The sequence below is a fragment of the Aegilops tauschii genome, chromosome 2 (assembly GCF_002575655.3).
Source record: "Aegilops tauschii subsp. strangulata cultivar AL8/78 chromosome 2, Aet v6.0, whole genome shotgun sequence".
Lineage (NCBI taxonomy): Eukaryota > Viridiplantae > Streptophyta > Magnoliopsida > Poales > Poaceae > Aegilops > Aegilops tauschii.
In genome coordinates, this window is record NC_053036.3 from 651,140,669 (window position 1) to 651,156,895 (window position 16,227).

At 45.4% G+C, this 16,227-nt stretch overlaps 2 protein-coding genes across 2 annotated transcripts; one reads left to right on the top strand and one right to left on the bottom strand.

Annotated features, from left to right (window-relative positions):
* The first annotated feature begins 2,375 nt into the window (after positions 1-2,375).
* LOC109786615 (DNA-directed RNA polymerase II subunit RPB1-like) lies at positions 2,376-10,753 on the top strand. Its single transcript, XM_020345192.4, has 14 exons — positions 2,376-2,555; positions 3,333-3,596; positions 4,107-4,406; positions 4,495-4,653; positions 4,753-4,914; positions 5,053-5,273; positions 5,364-5,505; positions 5,611-5,946; positions 6,031-6,317; positions 6,397-6,655; positions 6,765-9,880; positions 10,039-10,110; positions 10,215-10,280; positions 10,388-10,753. Exons 1-14 carry the CDS (start codon positions 2,472-2,474, stop codon positions 10,479-10,481), a joined length of 5,562 nt encoding a protein of 1,853 aa, XP_020200781.2. The 5' UTR covers positions 2,376-2,471; the 3' UTR covers positions 10,482-10,753.
* Positions 10,754-11,206: 453 nt separating this feature from the next.
* On the bottom strand, positions 11,207-12,038 carry LOC109786616 (26 kDa endochitinase 2-like). The gene has a single exon (XM_020345193.2). The coding sequence runs from the start codon at positions 12,036-12,038 to the stop codon at positions 11,214-11,216; it is 825 nt and encodes a 274-aa protein (XP_020200782.1). The 3' UTR covers positions 11,207-11,213.
* Positions 12,039-16,227: the final 4,189 nt, after the last annotated feature.

Below are 16,227 nucleotides of genomic sequence, written 5' to 3' on the forward strand. Positions count from 1 at the left end.
GAGCCATCCGATTTTGACCCCGATCGACCTGGGCCGTCGGATAAAATTCCAATTGCAACAAATTGTAAATACCATACCCCCACCGGGGAAATTAATTGCCGAGGAACAGATTTATTCAGCACACCACAATGAAGGAATGCTCCTGACGCGGTCTGAAATAGCAAACCGCAAGTTCACGACAACACGAGCACCCCGTCATTATGAGATGAGTACGTACGCACATTGGTGTTTGATTGCATTCCACTCGAAAAAAAACATTTTTTTTCAATAAACAGGGGCTCACCCCTGGTTTCATTTCATTCAAAATGAAACTGCGAACATCATCTGGTATTCCAAACTCAACATCTCTAGGTTCGCCGAAAAGAACAAAATCCCATCGGGGAAAAAATATTCCCACAAAAAAACTCATTTCCTCCTGCCCACCGTAGCCCCCCTGCCGCATGATACATCTATAAATAAAGCCCATCCCCCGCCCTCTTCCTCATACACACCGTGTCCCAGGCTGATCCCCTTTTGCCGACTCGAGCATAGGCGGTGGCACTGCCAACAACGTGGGGGCATGATAGACACACGGCTCCATGAATTGTGTCTTTTTGTGTGTAAATGAATATTTTTACAGTGATGGTGGACTATGTTATTCAACCAACCTATCTACACTAAACCTCTTTTTTCGTTACCTATCATAGTGCTAGGTGCTTAAATGATCTTTTATGCAGATGAACATTACCCATATTTCGCAGAGCCTATGGCGGCGACATGTGATATAGTATTCAACCATTTATTTGATATGCCACCCAAAAGTTACGGAGAAACGACAACGCTGAGGAGGCAGGGGGCGTAAGCTGGAGTCGATGCCACATAAGCAGGGTAAAAGGAGAAGAATGCAGGCTAGGGGCTAGGTTAATGGGAGAATTTACTGCAAAGGGGACCTTATTCAACACCCACCATGTAGAGATGCTCTCGACACAGTCTGAAATAGCAAACGACGAGTTCATGACCATACGAGGAGCTATACGGGCACTCCATCATTACGCAATGAGTACATATGCACATATGAGCATCTATGTTTGCACGGTACTCTCACCGAAAAGGAACCTCATTATTTTTTGATAAGCAGGGACCCTCCCTCGGTTCCGTCTCATTAAAAATGAAACCATGAGAACTCAAAAAAAAATTGAACCATAACTAAAGCCAAGAAGGAAAAAAAGCCCATCAGAAAAAAGATATTCCCACTCAAGAAAACCTCATTTCCTCCGGCTCACTGTAGCCCGCCGGCCGCAAGTTAGGTCTATAAATAAAGCCCGACACCCACCCTCTTCCCTAGACGCACCTGTCCCAGGCCGATCCCCTTTCGCCGACTCGAGCAGAGGCGGTTCGAGATCTATCTTGTCGGCGTAGGCGGCGGCTCCGACGACGTAGGGGCGTGATGGACGCGCGGTTCCCACACCCACCGGCCGAGGTGGCCAAGGTGCAGCTCGTCCAGTTTGGCGTCCTCAGTCCCGATGAGATCGTAACCCCCCACACCCCTATACACCGCGTTCGTTCATCTCAGATCCGTCCTTTCGTCTCCTCTGATCCGCTCTCCCTGCATGGAGTCGGAGTTGGATCTCGTTCAGTTCCCAGTCCCAAAAGTTACGGCAAAGTATTTGATCATTTATTTGATATGCCACCCAAAAGTTGTGTAGAAACGACAATACTGAGGAGGCAGGGGGCGTAAGGTGGAGTCGACGCCACGTGGGCAGGGTAAACAGCGAGGGGGTAGCTTGGTCAATGGAATAATTTACTGCAAGGGTGGTACCAGTGTTTTTGCCACTGACCAACAAACTCAGATGGATTGATCCGACAACCAAGTGATGAAATTAATTATCGTGCAACGACCTTATTGAGCGCCCACCACATAGAGGTGCTCTTTATGCAGTCTGAAATAGTAAACCACAAGTTCACGACCAGGCGAGCAGCTATACGGGCACTCCATCATTATGCGATGAGTATGCACGGACATATGAGCATCTGTGTTTGCATGGTATTCCCACTAAAAAAACCTCACTTTGTTGATAAACAGGGACTCAACCCCCCCCCCCCCCCCCCCCCCCCGGGTTTTGTCTCATTCAAAACAAAACCATGACAAATCAAAAAAATTGAAAACAAGATATTCAAAACGAAAAAATGAAAAAGACTCGATAAACTGCATTACAGAGGTTCGTCAATCAAGAAGAAAAAAGCCCATCAGGAGAAAAGATATTCCCACAGAAGAAGGCCCTCATTTCTCTCCTAGAAAAAAACCCTCATGTCCACCGGCTCACGGTAGCCGGCCCGGCGCAGGATACGTCTATAAATAAACCGCGACCCCCCACCCTCTTCCCCAGACGCACATTGCCCCAGGCCGATCCCCTTTCGCCGACTCGAGCGGAGCGTCGGCGGTCAGAGATCGATCTTGTCGGCGCCGGCGCCGCCGACGACGTGGGGCCGCGATGGACGCGCGGTTCCCGCACTCGCCGGCCGAGGTGGCCAAGGTCAAGCTCGTCCAGTTCGGCGTGCTCAGCCCCGACGAGATCGTAATCCCCCACACCCCACCCCCACGCACCGCGTTCCTTCATCTTGATCTTGGATCCGTCCTTCATCTCCTCTGATCTGCCCCCCCTGCGTGGAGTTGGAGTCGGATCTCGTGCAGTTCCCACTCCCGGATGGTTGTAGATTCGACGTTTTTTCGTGTTTGGGTAGTGAATTCTGATCGATCTGACGGATACCTAGGGTTTTGGGTTTGGCACGTTGAACGCATCTGCGACTGTTGTTTGGTTTCTGCTAACATGGGGTATTCGTCAAGAGAAAATTTCGTTCAGGAGCAGAATGCTTGGCGGTAACTTGTAATAAGTCCACGGTTGGTCGGTAGGATTGATATTAGGTCAAGTTGAAATTCTCTTAAAGTCTCGACTTGCCAATCCAACAAAGTGCTAATCGATGTTCTTATTGGCCTGTGAGGTGTTTGGGTTAACTCTCTAAGGTACAGCCTGCATAGATTTGTGTATTATCATCACACTTGATTAGTTGATTTTACAATTTGCTCTTGATTAGGTTTTTGTTCAGCGTATAAGTTCTTGAATAAAAGTCGCACACGGATGTTGCTTCTCTCTTACTTAGATCTAGTAATTAATAAGATGGATTTGACACAGTACGATGATTTATTCGGTTCAAATGTCTGTCGACCGTTATTTTGTAACGGTTTAACGGTACCGGTGACCGTTTTTGTAATTGTGGCGGGTCGATATGTAAATGTGCACCATTTTAGGAATGAATTTGACTGAGTATTCTTTTGTTGCTTTCCTTATTTGCAGAGACAAATGTCGGTGGTGATGATAGAGCACGCGGAGACTATGGAGAGGGGCAAGGTGAAGCCCGGGGGTCTGAGCGACCCTCGTTTGGGCACCATCGACCGGAAACTCAAGTGCGACACGTGTATGGCTGGGATGGCCGAGTGCCCGGGCCACTTTGGCCACCTTGAGCTTGCGAAGCCCATGTTCCATATCGGCTTCATCAAGACCGTGCTCTCCATAATGCGCTGTGTGTGCTTCAACTGCTCCAAGATCCTTGCGGACGAGGTACTGCATCTTCTTGACCCTTCTGCCGGTCTGGTTTCCTTTTTAAGACCTGTGCATCTTACTGGTTGTTGGTTGGCTCATGTGTATATCTATGCAAACTGAATGACCCTTCTGTTGGTCAGGTTTCTTTTTAAGACCTGTGCATTTTACTGGTTGTTGGTTGGTGCATATCTAGCCAAACAGAAAGAAAGGGTCTCTGATGTGCCAGACAAGCTATACTCAAATAATAGCAATCTTAGTTCTCACCATATTTACGTTTGTCCAATTTTGCACCTCTTCTCACCCAACATGGTAATTTTGAGATATAGAATCATTTGTGTTGGGTTATGATGAACCTGTAGATGCGATTGCTTTAGACTTCTTGCATCTTTGTTACGGACCTGGAGATCAACATTCTAATCAGCATCACGAAGCCAAATAAGAAATAACTTTATAGTTTACTCAATAATGGACCATTTATTGTTGTGTGCATTGTTTTGGCATGTTACTTATCAGTGATATATCTTGCAGGAAGATACCAAGTTCCAGCAGGCTCTGAAAATCAAGAACCCCAAAAATAGATTAAGAAGAATATATGATGCTTGCAAGAGCAAAAAGGTTTGCTCTGGGGGTGAAGACCTTGAGGGTCAGGATCAGCAGGACACTGAAGAGCCAGTGAAGAAAAAAGGTGGTTGTGGGGCTCAGCAGCCAAATATCACAGTTGATGGTATGAAGATGGTTGCTGAGTTTAAAACAACAAAGAAGAAAAATGATGAGCAAGATCAACTCCCGGAACCAGTGGAGCGAAAGCAAATTCTCTCCGCCGAGAGGGTATTACATTATCTTTGCTCAATTCAGTAGGTTCTAATTAAGAATTTTCATTTAACCATATGCATCACATCATGGTTTGTTGGGGCAGGTCCTTAATGTTCTCAAGCGTATAAGTGACGAGGACTGTCTTTTATTGGGCCTGAACCCTGAATTTGCTCGTCCTGATTGGATGATACTGCAAGTCCTCCCAATTCCTCCGCCCCCTGTGAGACCATCTGTCATGATGGATACTTCCTCCAGAAGCGAGGTTAGCCCAGTACTACTAAAATTATTACGAATCCAATGGTTGGTTCACAGGGTGCCCTTTTACTAACTGTTTATCTTGTTGTTGCTTCTGTTTTGACAGGATGATTTGACTCATCAATTAGCGATGATAATTCGACATAATGAGAATTTGAGGAGGCAAGAGAGAAATGGAGCCCCAGCTCACATTATAACAGAGTTTGCTCAGCTGTTGCAGTTTCACATTGCAACATACTTTGATAATGATCTTCCTGGACAACCAAGGGTGAGTAGTCTATAAGTCCACTTCCTGTATTAAGCATTAATGAATATCCCCCCCCCCCCCCCCCCCCCCCCACTTGTTTCACCTAAAAATGCAGTAATGGATAAATTGTTCTGAATATTTTTTGTTGAAAATATTCAGGCCACTCAGCGTTCTGGAAGGCCTATTAAGTCGATTTGCAGCAGGCTGAAAGCAAAAGAAGGCCGGATTAGAGGAAATTTAATGGGGAAGCGTGTTGATTTCTCAGCTCGTACCGTCATCACACCAGATCCGAATATCAACATTGATCAATTGGGGGTGCCATGGAGTATTGCTTTGAATCTGACATACCCAGAAACTGTCACTCCATATAACATTGAGAGGTAAACTAATTTGCTGTTATTGAGGCATCTTGTGTAATTGCTCTTCTGCATTGATATTTGATAAGTAATGTCTAAATCTGATTATACCAGGTTGAAAGAACTAGTAGAATATGGGCCTCACCCTCCCCCAGGCAAGACAGGAGCGAAGTACATTATTAGGGAAGATGGCCAGAGGCTGGATCTTCGCTATGTGAAGAAAAGTAGCGATCAGCATTTGGAGCTTGGTTACAAAGTTAGTAACGACATCGTTGCATCATCTACTGCTGTTTTAATGAAGGCATCACAAAAATTGCCTTTTTTTTGTTTTAGCTAATCCATTTTGCAATTGACTTCTCAGGTGGAAAGGCACCTCAACGATGGAGATTTTGTTCTTTTCAACCGGCAACCCAGTCTCCACAAAATGTCTATCATGGGCCATCGCATTAAAATTATGCCCTACTCAACTTTCCGCCTGAACTTGTCTGTCACATCACCCTACAATGCTGATTTTGACGGGGATGAAATGAATATGCATGTTCCCCAGTCATTTGAGACCAGGGCTGAAGTTTTAGAGCTGATGATGGTGCCGAAATGTATTGTGTCACCTCAAGCAAATAGACCTGTCATGGGTATTGTCCAGGACACACTTCTTGGGTGTCGAAAAATGACCAAAAGGGATACTCTCATCGAAAAGGTTAACAATAATACTTTCCTTGAACACCTTAAATAGTACTGTGTGTGTGGTTTTGTAGCTTACTGTGCTGAAAATTTCTCCCAGGATGTATTTATGAACATCTTAATGTGGTGGGAAGATTTTGATGGGAAGGTCCCAGCCCCTACCATTTTGAAACCAAGGCCGATTTGGACTGGCAAACAAGTTTTCAACTTGATCATCCCCAAGTTAATTAATTTAATTAGATTTTCAGCCTGGCACGCTGAAACAGAAAATGGATTTACAACTCCTGGTGATACTGTGGTCCGGATAGAGAAGGGAGAGCTTCTCTCTGGTACACTTTGCAAAAAAACACTTGGGGCATCAAGTGGAAGTCTTATTCATGTTATTTGGTAAGTAATAAAAGGTGCATTGCAGATTTTATCCAACATGTTCCCCTCTGCTAAATAGTTTTGGTTTAACTGTTTGCAGGGAAGAGGTAGGCCCAGATGCGGCACGGAAGTTCTTGGGTCATACACAGTGGCTGGTCAACTACTGGCTTCTGCAAAATGGTTTCAGTATTGGGATCGGGGATACAATTGCAGACGCAGATACCATGGAAAAAATTAATGAGACAATCGCAAACGCCAAGATTGAAGTGAATGGGCTTATTAGGCAAGCACAAGGGAAGGAGCTGGAACCCGAGCCAGGACGCACGATGATGGAATCATTTGAAAATAGAGTAAATCAGGTACAATAGCTGAATGTCCTTGTTTGGTTCTTTCATCTGGGAAAATAGGAGTTTGCGATAAATAACTTTCTTGATATACTCGTTTTGACATATCTGTTTCTCATGCTAGGTTCTTAACAAGGCTCGTGATGAATCTGGCAGTAGTGCCCAGAAGAGTTTGTCCGAGAGCAACAATTTGAAAGCTATGGTCACTGCAGGCTCAAAAGGCAGTTTCATTAATATTTCACAAATGACTGCTTGTGTCGGACAGCAGAACGTTGAGGGCAAACGGATTCCATTTGGTTTTGTTGATCGTACATTGCCCCACTTCACGAAAGATAACTACGGCCCTGAAAGCCGTGGATTTGTGGAGAACTCTTATCTTCGAGGCTTGACACCACAGGAATTTTTCTTCCATGCTATGGGTGGTAGAGAAGGTTTGATTGATACTGCTGTGAAAACTTCCGAGACTGGGTATATTCAGCGCAGGCTCGTGAAGGCTATGGAAGACATCATGGTTAAATATGACGGTACCGTTAGAAACTCTTTGGGTGATGTCATTCAATTCTTGTATGGAGAAGACGGCATGGATGCTGTTTGGATTGAATCCCAGAAACTGGACTCCCTGAAGATGAAAAAGGATGAGTTTGATAATGTATTTCGTTATGAACTGAATGATATGAATTGGAAGCCTAATTACATGTTGCCTGACCATGTTGAGGATTTGAAGACCATTCGTGAATTCAGAAATGTGTTTGAGGCAGAGCTTCAGAAATTGGAAGCTGACAGATTACAGCTTGGGCAAGAAATTACCACAACTGGCGAGGGTACATGGCCTATGCCTGTCAATCTCAAGCGGCTTATCTGGAATGCTCAGAAGACTTTCAAGATTGATTTAAGAAAACCTTCTGACATGCACCCAATGGAAATTGTGGAAGCAATTGATAAGCTGCAAGAAAGACTCAAGGTTGTCCCCGGCGACGACGCCATGAGCATTGAGGCTCAGAAGAACGCTACTCTGCTCTTCAATATCCTGCTTCGCAGCACATTTGCTAGCAAGAGGGTCTTGAAAGAATACAGGCTTACAAAGGAATCTTTTGAATGGGTCATTGGTGAGATTGAATCGAGATTCCTCCAGTCTTTGGTGGCTCCTGGTGAAATGATTGGATGTGTGGCTGCACAGTCCATTGGAGAACCGGCGACTCAGATGACGCTCAATACTTTCCATTATGCTGGTGTTAGTGCTAAGAATGTTACCCTTGGGGTTCCCAGGTTAAGAGAGATCATCAACGTCGCCAAGAAGATAAAGACTCCATCGCTGTCTGTCTTCCTAAAGCCTGGGGTGAACAGCAGGAAAGAATTGGCCAAGAATGTCCAGTGTGCCTTGGAGTACACCACGCTACGAAGTGTGACCCATGCCACTGAGATATGGTATGATCCTGATCCTCTAGGAACCCTCATTCCTGAGGATGTGGACTTTGTCAGGTCATACTATGAGATGCCTGATGAGGATGTCGACCCAGATAAGATGTCTCCTTGGCTGCTGCGTATTGAACTGAACCGCGAGATGATGGTTGATAAGAAGTTGAGCATGGCTGATATTGCAGAGAAGATCAATCATGAGTTTGATGACGACTTGTCATGCATATTCAACGATGACAACGCAGATAAGCTCATCCTTCGTGTCCGCATTGCAAACGACGAAGCTCCTCCGAAAGGAGGAGAGGCACAGGGTGAATCTGCCGAGGACGACGTCTTCCTCAAGAAGATTGAGGGGAACATGTTGACTGAGATGGCCCTTCGAGGCATTCCAGATATTAACAAGGTCTTCATCAAAAAGGGGAAGGTGAATAAATTTGATGAGAAGGAAGGTTTCAAAGGAGAAGAGGAGTGGATGCTTGATACAGAAGGTGTAAACCTCTTGGCCGTCATGTGTCATGAGGACGTTGATCCTTCTAGGACAACAAGTAATCATTTGATTGAAGTGATTGAAGTTCTTGGCATCGAGGCTGTCCGCAGGTCCCTCTTGGATGAGTTGAGGGTGGTGATATCTTTTGATGGGTCTTATGTGAACTACCGGCATCTGGCCATTCTCTGCGATACGATGACGTACAGAGGTCACCTGATGGCGATTACCAGGCACGGCATAAATCGTAACGACACAGGGCCCCTCATGAGATGTTCTTTTGAAGAGACGGTGGATATCCTGCTTGATGCTGCTGTATATGCGGAATCCGATTACCTGAGAGGTGTCACCGAGAACATTATGCTTGGCCAGCTTGCTCCTATTGGTACAGGAGGGTGTGGATTGTATCTGAATGACCAGATGCTGAAGCAGGCCATTGAGCTCCAACTCCCGAGCTATATTGACAGTCTGGACTATGGTGTCACACCGGCGCGTTCACCCTCCGGGACACCGTACCATGATGGAATGATGTCGCCATTGCTGAGCCCGAATTTCCGGGCTTCCCCCCTCACAGAAGCTCAGTTCTCGCCGTATGTTGGCGGCATGGCGTTCTCGCCCATGCCGTCGAACTACAGCCCGTCCTCTGGGGGTTACAGTCCATCTTCTCCGGTGTTCAGCCCAGGGCCAGGACACAGTTACAGCCCCACTTCTCCGTCATACAGCCCCGCATCGCCCAGCTATAGCCCTGCATCACCATCATATACGCCTGGCTCTCCTTCCTACAGTCCGAGCAGTCCATCATACTCTCCAACCAGTCCGTCATACTCTCCGACATCTCCGAGCTACAGCCCCACATCTCCTAGCTACAGTCCAACCTCTCCGGCATACTGCCCCACTTCGCCAAGCTACAGTCCAACCTCTCCGGCATACTGCCCGACATCTCCTGCATACAGCCCAACCTCTCCTGCATACAGTCCGTCGTCGCCATCTTATAACCCAACGTCGCCATCTTATAGCCCGACATCTCCTTCATACAGCCCGACATCACCTTCATACAGCCCGACGTCGCCATCATACAGCCCCACATCTCCTTCATACAGCCCTACATCGCCAACTTATAGCCCGACGTCGCCTTCATACAAACCGACATCACCCTCGTACAGCCCAACATCACCTGCATACAGTCCGTCATCGCCTGGTTACTGCCCAACGTCACCGAGCTACAGCCCTACTTCACCGAGCTACAGCCCTTCTTCGGCCAAGTACAGTCCTTCAAATATCTATTCTCCAAGCAGCCCAAGGATGATGAGCCCGTACAGTCAGACTTCTCCAAACTACAGGTAATTCTGTAACTTCTGTTCATAGACTTTCTGGTGGTATTCTATTCATACATTTTTAGTTTTCTTTTCCGTAAAGTGGATAGCCCTGGCCTTATTATCGGTTGATGCTCGAAGCAAAATACTTGTGCTTATTTGTGCTCACATATCTGTTTCTGCAGCCCGACCTCACCGTCCTACTCGCCCACCTCACCGTCGTATGCGCAACCAAGCCCGTCATACAGCCCCACAAGGTGAGCCGAATTTCAGTTGATCATCCTCCTTGTTTCAACTTAAAGAACACCTGTTGCTGTGACAAATACAATGGGTTGCCTAACTCACTGCGTGCATGCTGCAGCCCGATCACTACCTCAGGATCTGGAGGACCTAGCCCAGATTACACCCCAACTTCTCCAAACTACAGGTAATTAAATTAAGTGCGTAATCAGGCTTATCTATCTCGTCGATCTGCCCTTGATGGAAGCACACCATTGGTTAGCTCTTCTGATGATATCACTTTTGAGCATGCAGCCCCACTGCAAGCTACTCCCCCACCGCACCGGGCTACTCGCCGATATCCACCGAGCCGCAAACTAGTGACAAGGACAAGGAGACTGCTCCCTGAAGCCACAACTCAGAGAAAATTGCTGCTGGCCACTAGCTGCTGTTCTTGTTTCCTTCCGCGTCGCCAGAACAGGCCTTGGGTTTGCTGCGCTTGCCGATAAATTGCTGCTGAACTTGAGTTGTTATGTATGATAGATGTTGTGAGTGACTCCCCAGTAACTGTGTTGTTGAGAATTTGCAATTGTACTTAATAATGCGTCGTTGATCGGATTGTTATGTTAATATTTCCATTGGAACTTCTTATTATTTTGCCAAGTCCTGCAGATTTCCTTATGCTGCTATGCGTTTGGTTGGCCTTAACTGTGCTTTAATGTTTTTGAGCTGCACCATGTCCTCGATTTCCTGTGAAGGCTCCCCCTCTTGTGCTAATTTCTATCAAACTTCACACCTGAGTAAGGATTAAGGGTTACAACTTGTACTGTTACTGCTGTCAGGTACAAGTTTTTTTCTCTAATTTTCATATTACTTGCACAATTTTTTTGTTTAATTCTCTGAATTTTTCGCTGTTTGCTTGTGACCAGGTATAGGACCTACTTGGTAGAGTTATGCATACATGGGAAGACATTTTTTCAATAAAGAACCTGTGATCGGGTGGAGCGATGCTCACACACAACGGCAACTTTATTCATCCATTTATTTACTTATAGACTACTCCTCGAGATTATTTATCAGTAATCACATGCACACAGGCATGCATCGAGGACTGACGCTAGATTTAGATCGTAGTATGTTGTTACTGCGTCACTTGCTGGATCAAAAGCCCCTCGACGAAGGGCCTCTGGTTGTAGCAGTCGAGGTTGCTCCCGTAGCCGACGCCAAGGATGTTGCAGTAGCGCTGGTAGAACCCGATCCGGTCGGCAACACGGCTGTCCTGCCCCCTGCCGCACTCGAGCCCCCCGTTGATGATGTTGGTGATGACGCCGTACCCGGGCACCCTTCCCGCCGCATTGTCTGCGGCCGTCGGTGTCCACTGGCCGGTGATCACGGCGTGGGAGGACGGCTTGTTTGCCTGTGGCGTCATCCAGAACCACAACGCCGTCTTGAACGACACCGTGGCATCGGTGGCCACAAGGTCTGGGTTGTTGAGCAGGTCCTCGCCGATGGCGCGCCCCGCGGGGCCGTAGTTGTAGTTCCAGGAGAGCATGATGGGGCCGCGGCCGTAGTACTGCCTTCCTTGCGCGCAAGGCCACTCTGACGATGGCTGGCAGTAGTCGGGCGGTGAACCCAGCTCCCGCTTGAAGCAGTAGCCCCAGGAGTAGGGGCCGTCGGGCGCGGTGGCCCACCCGCCGGTGGTCTCGTGGGAGGTCTGCCCGAAGAAGGCCGCCACCTCCTGCTTCCGCGTCTCGGTGCTCCCGGTGGTGCCGAAGGCCGGGAACGCGGCGGCGGCGGCCAGGAATGCGTCGTACGTGTAGAACCCGCCGGCATCTGAGCATTGGCTGCTGTGGAGCAGGAACTGCTCGAAGATGTCCCTGGAGATGATGGACGACACGCCCCCGCCGGGGCTGGGTCCGGGAGGGGTGGGGCCGCAGCCGCTGCACTCACAGGGATGGGTGTGCATGCATGCGCTCGTAGATGTGAGTGTGTGCACCTGTGAGAACCTGCGCATGTACTGTTTCTCTAAAAAAACAATATGCACTCCATATTTTTATTCTAACACATGCTACCATCTATGAAATGGCTATTTGATGGGCGACTAGAAACGTTCAGAATCAACAGAGTTGTACTGTAATTTTCCTCCATTAATGTGAGTGGCATGTAGAAAAGACGCAAAGTCACAGTGTTGTTGCTTCGATGTGTCGTTTAGGTCATCTCCAATGGCTACATGTAATGATGCAGCACAAAAATAAACAAGTTAAAAAAATCAAGGTTGTATATATGTATGTTAACCAGAAAATCTTGCACAAGCTGTGAGGTATAAATAGAGAGTAAATTTATACTTTTCTCTCACCTTCTATAGGACAACTTAGACACGCTCTATTCGAATAATTGAATGATGGCTTATTGGTTGATGACATAGACAATATTACCAACAAAGTAACACATGAAGTTGCTCTTAGACAAAATGGAGAGAGCGAATAATGGAACTGTTGGAAGGGTACCATAGATCCATATATAGTGTTGAAGTGTTGGAGCGAACCAAAAATGACTGTCAATCTCTAGAAACATTTCTGTGCCACCAAGACATCAATAACATTTTTGTCATGTCGTCTGCCAAAGTATTGATTAAAATGAAAGTGGCTTGGCACGTGCCCATAAGGTAGAGTTCATAGCAGGAAACCCCTAGCCGCTATCCGCACGTGTGCGCATGGATCCTGAGATAGGCAACGACTGCTAGACACCGTCTAAATGTGTGTATTCTAACTGCATGTACAGTGCAACCTAAATTTTGTATGTGTACGATAGATTATAGTTAACCTAGTAGTGATGTGTCTTAGATTGCATCTTTATAGGGTCCTAGAGGTATTCAGTTCAAGCTGAATTTCAATTCAGTTTAGGAAAGAGTTTGCATATGGTATGTAAGCTAGACGGGATGCATGTAAAAGCCAGGACAGTTTCGTGTTGGGCACGTTGCCACACCGTGAGATAAAAAGGCTAATAAATGTAGTTTTTTTATTTCTTAGTTGCATGTTATTTTGCTTCTGTTCGAGTCAATCTTTTCCTTTGTTTTAGTCTTTCTCTCTTTGTGTATGTGTGCTCTTGTGTGTGTGTGTGTGTGTGAGGGAGAGAGAGAGAGAAATGGGGGTAACATCTCCAACAGGCAAAAATCACTGTTCTGACATGTGGACGAAACAATATCACAAAATGAACCGTTGGCGAATTTTTTTGACCCGACCGAGTCTTTTGTGTAGCGCCCGACAGCTAGGCGCCACACTACACTGTACAGTGTCTGACTGACAGGCGCTACACGCCTGGCCAGTGTAGCACCCCGGGCTGCCTGAAAAATGTTAAGTCAGTGTGTAACGCCTGAGATTTAGGCTCTACACTAATGCTGGCCACGCATGTAGCGCCTGTCAGTCTGGCGCTGCAAGTGTAGTGTGACGCCTAGCTGTCGGGCACTACACAAAAGGGTCAGCCGGATGAATTTTTTTGTCAACGGTTTATTTTGTGATGTTGTTTCGTCCACAGGTCAAATTTGTCGTTTATGCCTCTCCGACATGAGATGCAGTTAATCTTTAACATGTCAAAGGGATGGTCAATCGCTAACTGTTGTTCGAACACTCGACATATACATGAAAGTTTTACAATTTGTGTGCATATCATACTATTCTATGAAAGTTACATTATTGCATGGTTGTTCTTGCATATTGTAAGATTTATGCAATATGTGCAAGTTTTTAAATCATTTTTTATGAGGTTTCCTTCTCCTTTTTTTTACTTCTTTCAAGGTAGTACCAATGCCCTTAATTGACTATATTTTAGATAGAATAACATCTTTTAGTTTCAATTTAGTTTACTGATAAAAGGAAGTGACTCATACGGGAACAAGTTAGGCAACTTGCCAATACAAGTCCCATATAAACGTGAGAAAACCAATGAAATTTACTGACTTTGCTTGGAGTCGTCCATGCATCATTTTCACATAGAACCATGCATAATTTTGACGTGTGGTGGATGAATAATCCTTGCATTCATTCATCTAACAACTGATGATTTATTGGGGGCCCTGGGGACTTAGCTAGCCACGAGAGGAGTATGTAGGCCGATACAGACAAGACGGTGCTGTTATCTTGTCATGTTGCAAGATATATAGGAAAACAAAATTTAGATAGAGACAGGACTTAGCTAGCTAGATATATAGGAATACGAAGGTACATAGAGATGAGACGCCGCCTCTCTTGCTTGCTTTAGTTATATGTTGTTCTCTTGTTATCTCATCTAATCAATATTAATGTTGGGTAGGCAAGTGGTTAAGTGAAAGGAAGTGGTTTAGATTGCAGCCATGGGTTCTTATTACCAGCCCTGCACGGAATATGATTTTACTTGATGTAAAAGTGATTCAGCAATCCAAATCAAACTAAGAGCCACATAGTAGGTGTACTCCGTACCAGAAACTAGTTCATATTTCTAGTCCCATACATAACATTTAAAACTTGGAGACGTACTGATACGAAAACAACCGCGTATTTGAGCGACTAGATTTCATATTAGTTTGTATTCTCTTCCAATTGCTTAGAGGTGTTATTAGTCAATTGGGTAAACATTTAAAACATCGTTCAAACATTAGCTTGCGTATTTCCTCCGACAACAAAAGGAGTAACCATTTGATTTAACCTACCGCCGCAGTAGCCAAACTCAACGTCGTGAATTTTCGCCTCAAGCTCTAGCGGGACGGTACCCTCGATCGCTTTGATCCTTTATTTCGACCAAACTTTCAGCCCGGTCGTCAAGCCGGGGTATACGTGTTGTTCCCTCCATCGCGCTCTTCCTCAGCCAGAAGGCAAGGGCACTAGGATTAGACAATTCCATGGTGCCAGCCATTTGCCGATGCCTGTGGCTACTACTGTAACAACTAATTAATAGTGACTTGTAGAACTCCGGCAATTAACAGAGACCGACCGTGACTGTACATGTGATGCACGCACGTCTACGGAACCACTGAAAGTTTGCTGTAGCCACTGAAAGTGGACATGCAACTGTAGCAATGTCCCCTGGCCGTGGTCATTTTTCCGTTCTTTTTTCTTCTCCGCGAGCTAAGCTGCCATGTATTACCAATATATACACTATTTACAAGACAGTTTTCGAAAGAGCACGTTTGTTGTTTTTGAGAACTAAACGCACATTTGTTTGGTCCCTGCATCTACATGGGAACCACTGCTCTAGGTTCAACAAATTCCCTTAGGGCCAAAAAAGAAGAAGATGCGAGCGGGTATTTTTTTCCGATGAAAGATGTAAGTGAGTTGAGATGACGCGGTCGTTGAAGGACCTGCTCGGTCGAAACCATGTTACAAAACTGATATTTTTGCCAGTACCGTCAAAGGACCTGCTCAATCACATCATGAAACTGGGACCTAACACCCATCACAACTCACCAAGGAAACGAACAAAAACACCGCCTCCCCAAGAACTAACTGCAGTATTTTAAACTAATTTATGTTACACTAAAGCAATTTTATCTTTCTAGTGACAACTCGAGTGACATATATTCCATTGGACCAACTATGCCTCACGCAAAAGTGATACATCGCTCTCAACGTTGCTAGATGGACTGGCCAAGCGAGCCAGCGTGCCACACGTAGTGTAGTTTATTATATTACTATTATTATTTTTACACCTATTTATTTTACATAGGTCGGTTTTATTACCTCAAAGATACATATTGGTTGGTTTTATTATAGTTTAATATATGTTCACAAATTTTATAAATAATCTCATATTTAAAAAAATCATGCATACCAAAAAATGTCATGAGTTCGAAATTGTTTGCCAAAACAGAAATTATTTGCTAATTCCAAAAATGTTTGCAAATACAAAATAAGTTCATGAATTGAAAAAAATATTCATGCGGAGTTCAAAAAGGTTGGGAATATGAAAAACACTCTGCAACAAAATATGTTTGTGAATTCAGAAAATGTCCACGAACAAAAATTCATGTAGTGAGAAAATGTTCACGCAGAGTTCAAGTTTGTTTCGTGGATTAAAAAATGTCCAGAATTTCGGAAAATATTCGCAAGTTAGAAACAATGATAGAAAATGTGAAACAAGTTTTGCATTCAAAATAATAGTTGAAAATTGTGATTAATTTTTTG

What these genes read in the sequence shown, in the direction of transcription:
- LOC109786616 (XM_020345193.2), bottom strand. Translation starts at nt 12,038, where the DNA reads ATGCACACCCATCCCTGTGAGTGCAGCGGCTGCGGCCCCACCCCTCCC.
- LOC109786615 (XM_020345192.4), top strand. Translation starts at nt 2,472, where the DNA reads ATGGACGCGCGGTTCCCGCACTCGCCGGCCGAGGTGGCCAAGGTCAAG. An exon ending in TGCTCAGCCCCGACGAGATC is followed by an intron (nt 2,556 to 3,332) that starts GTAATCCCCCAC and finishes CCTTATTTGCAG; the next exon opens with AGACAAATGTCGGTGGTGAT. An exon ending in CCGTCATACAGCCCCACAAG is followed by an intron (nt 10,111 to 10,214) that starts GTGAGCCGAATT and finishes TGCATGCTGCAG; the next exon opens with CCCGATCACTACCTCAGGAT.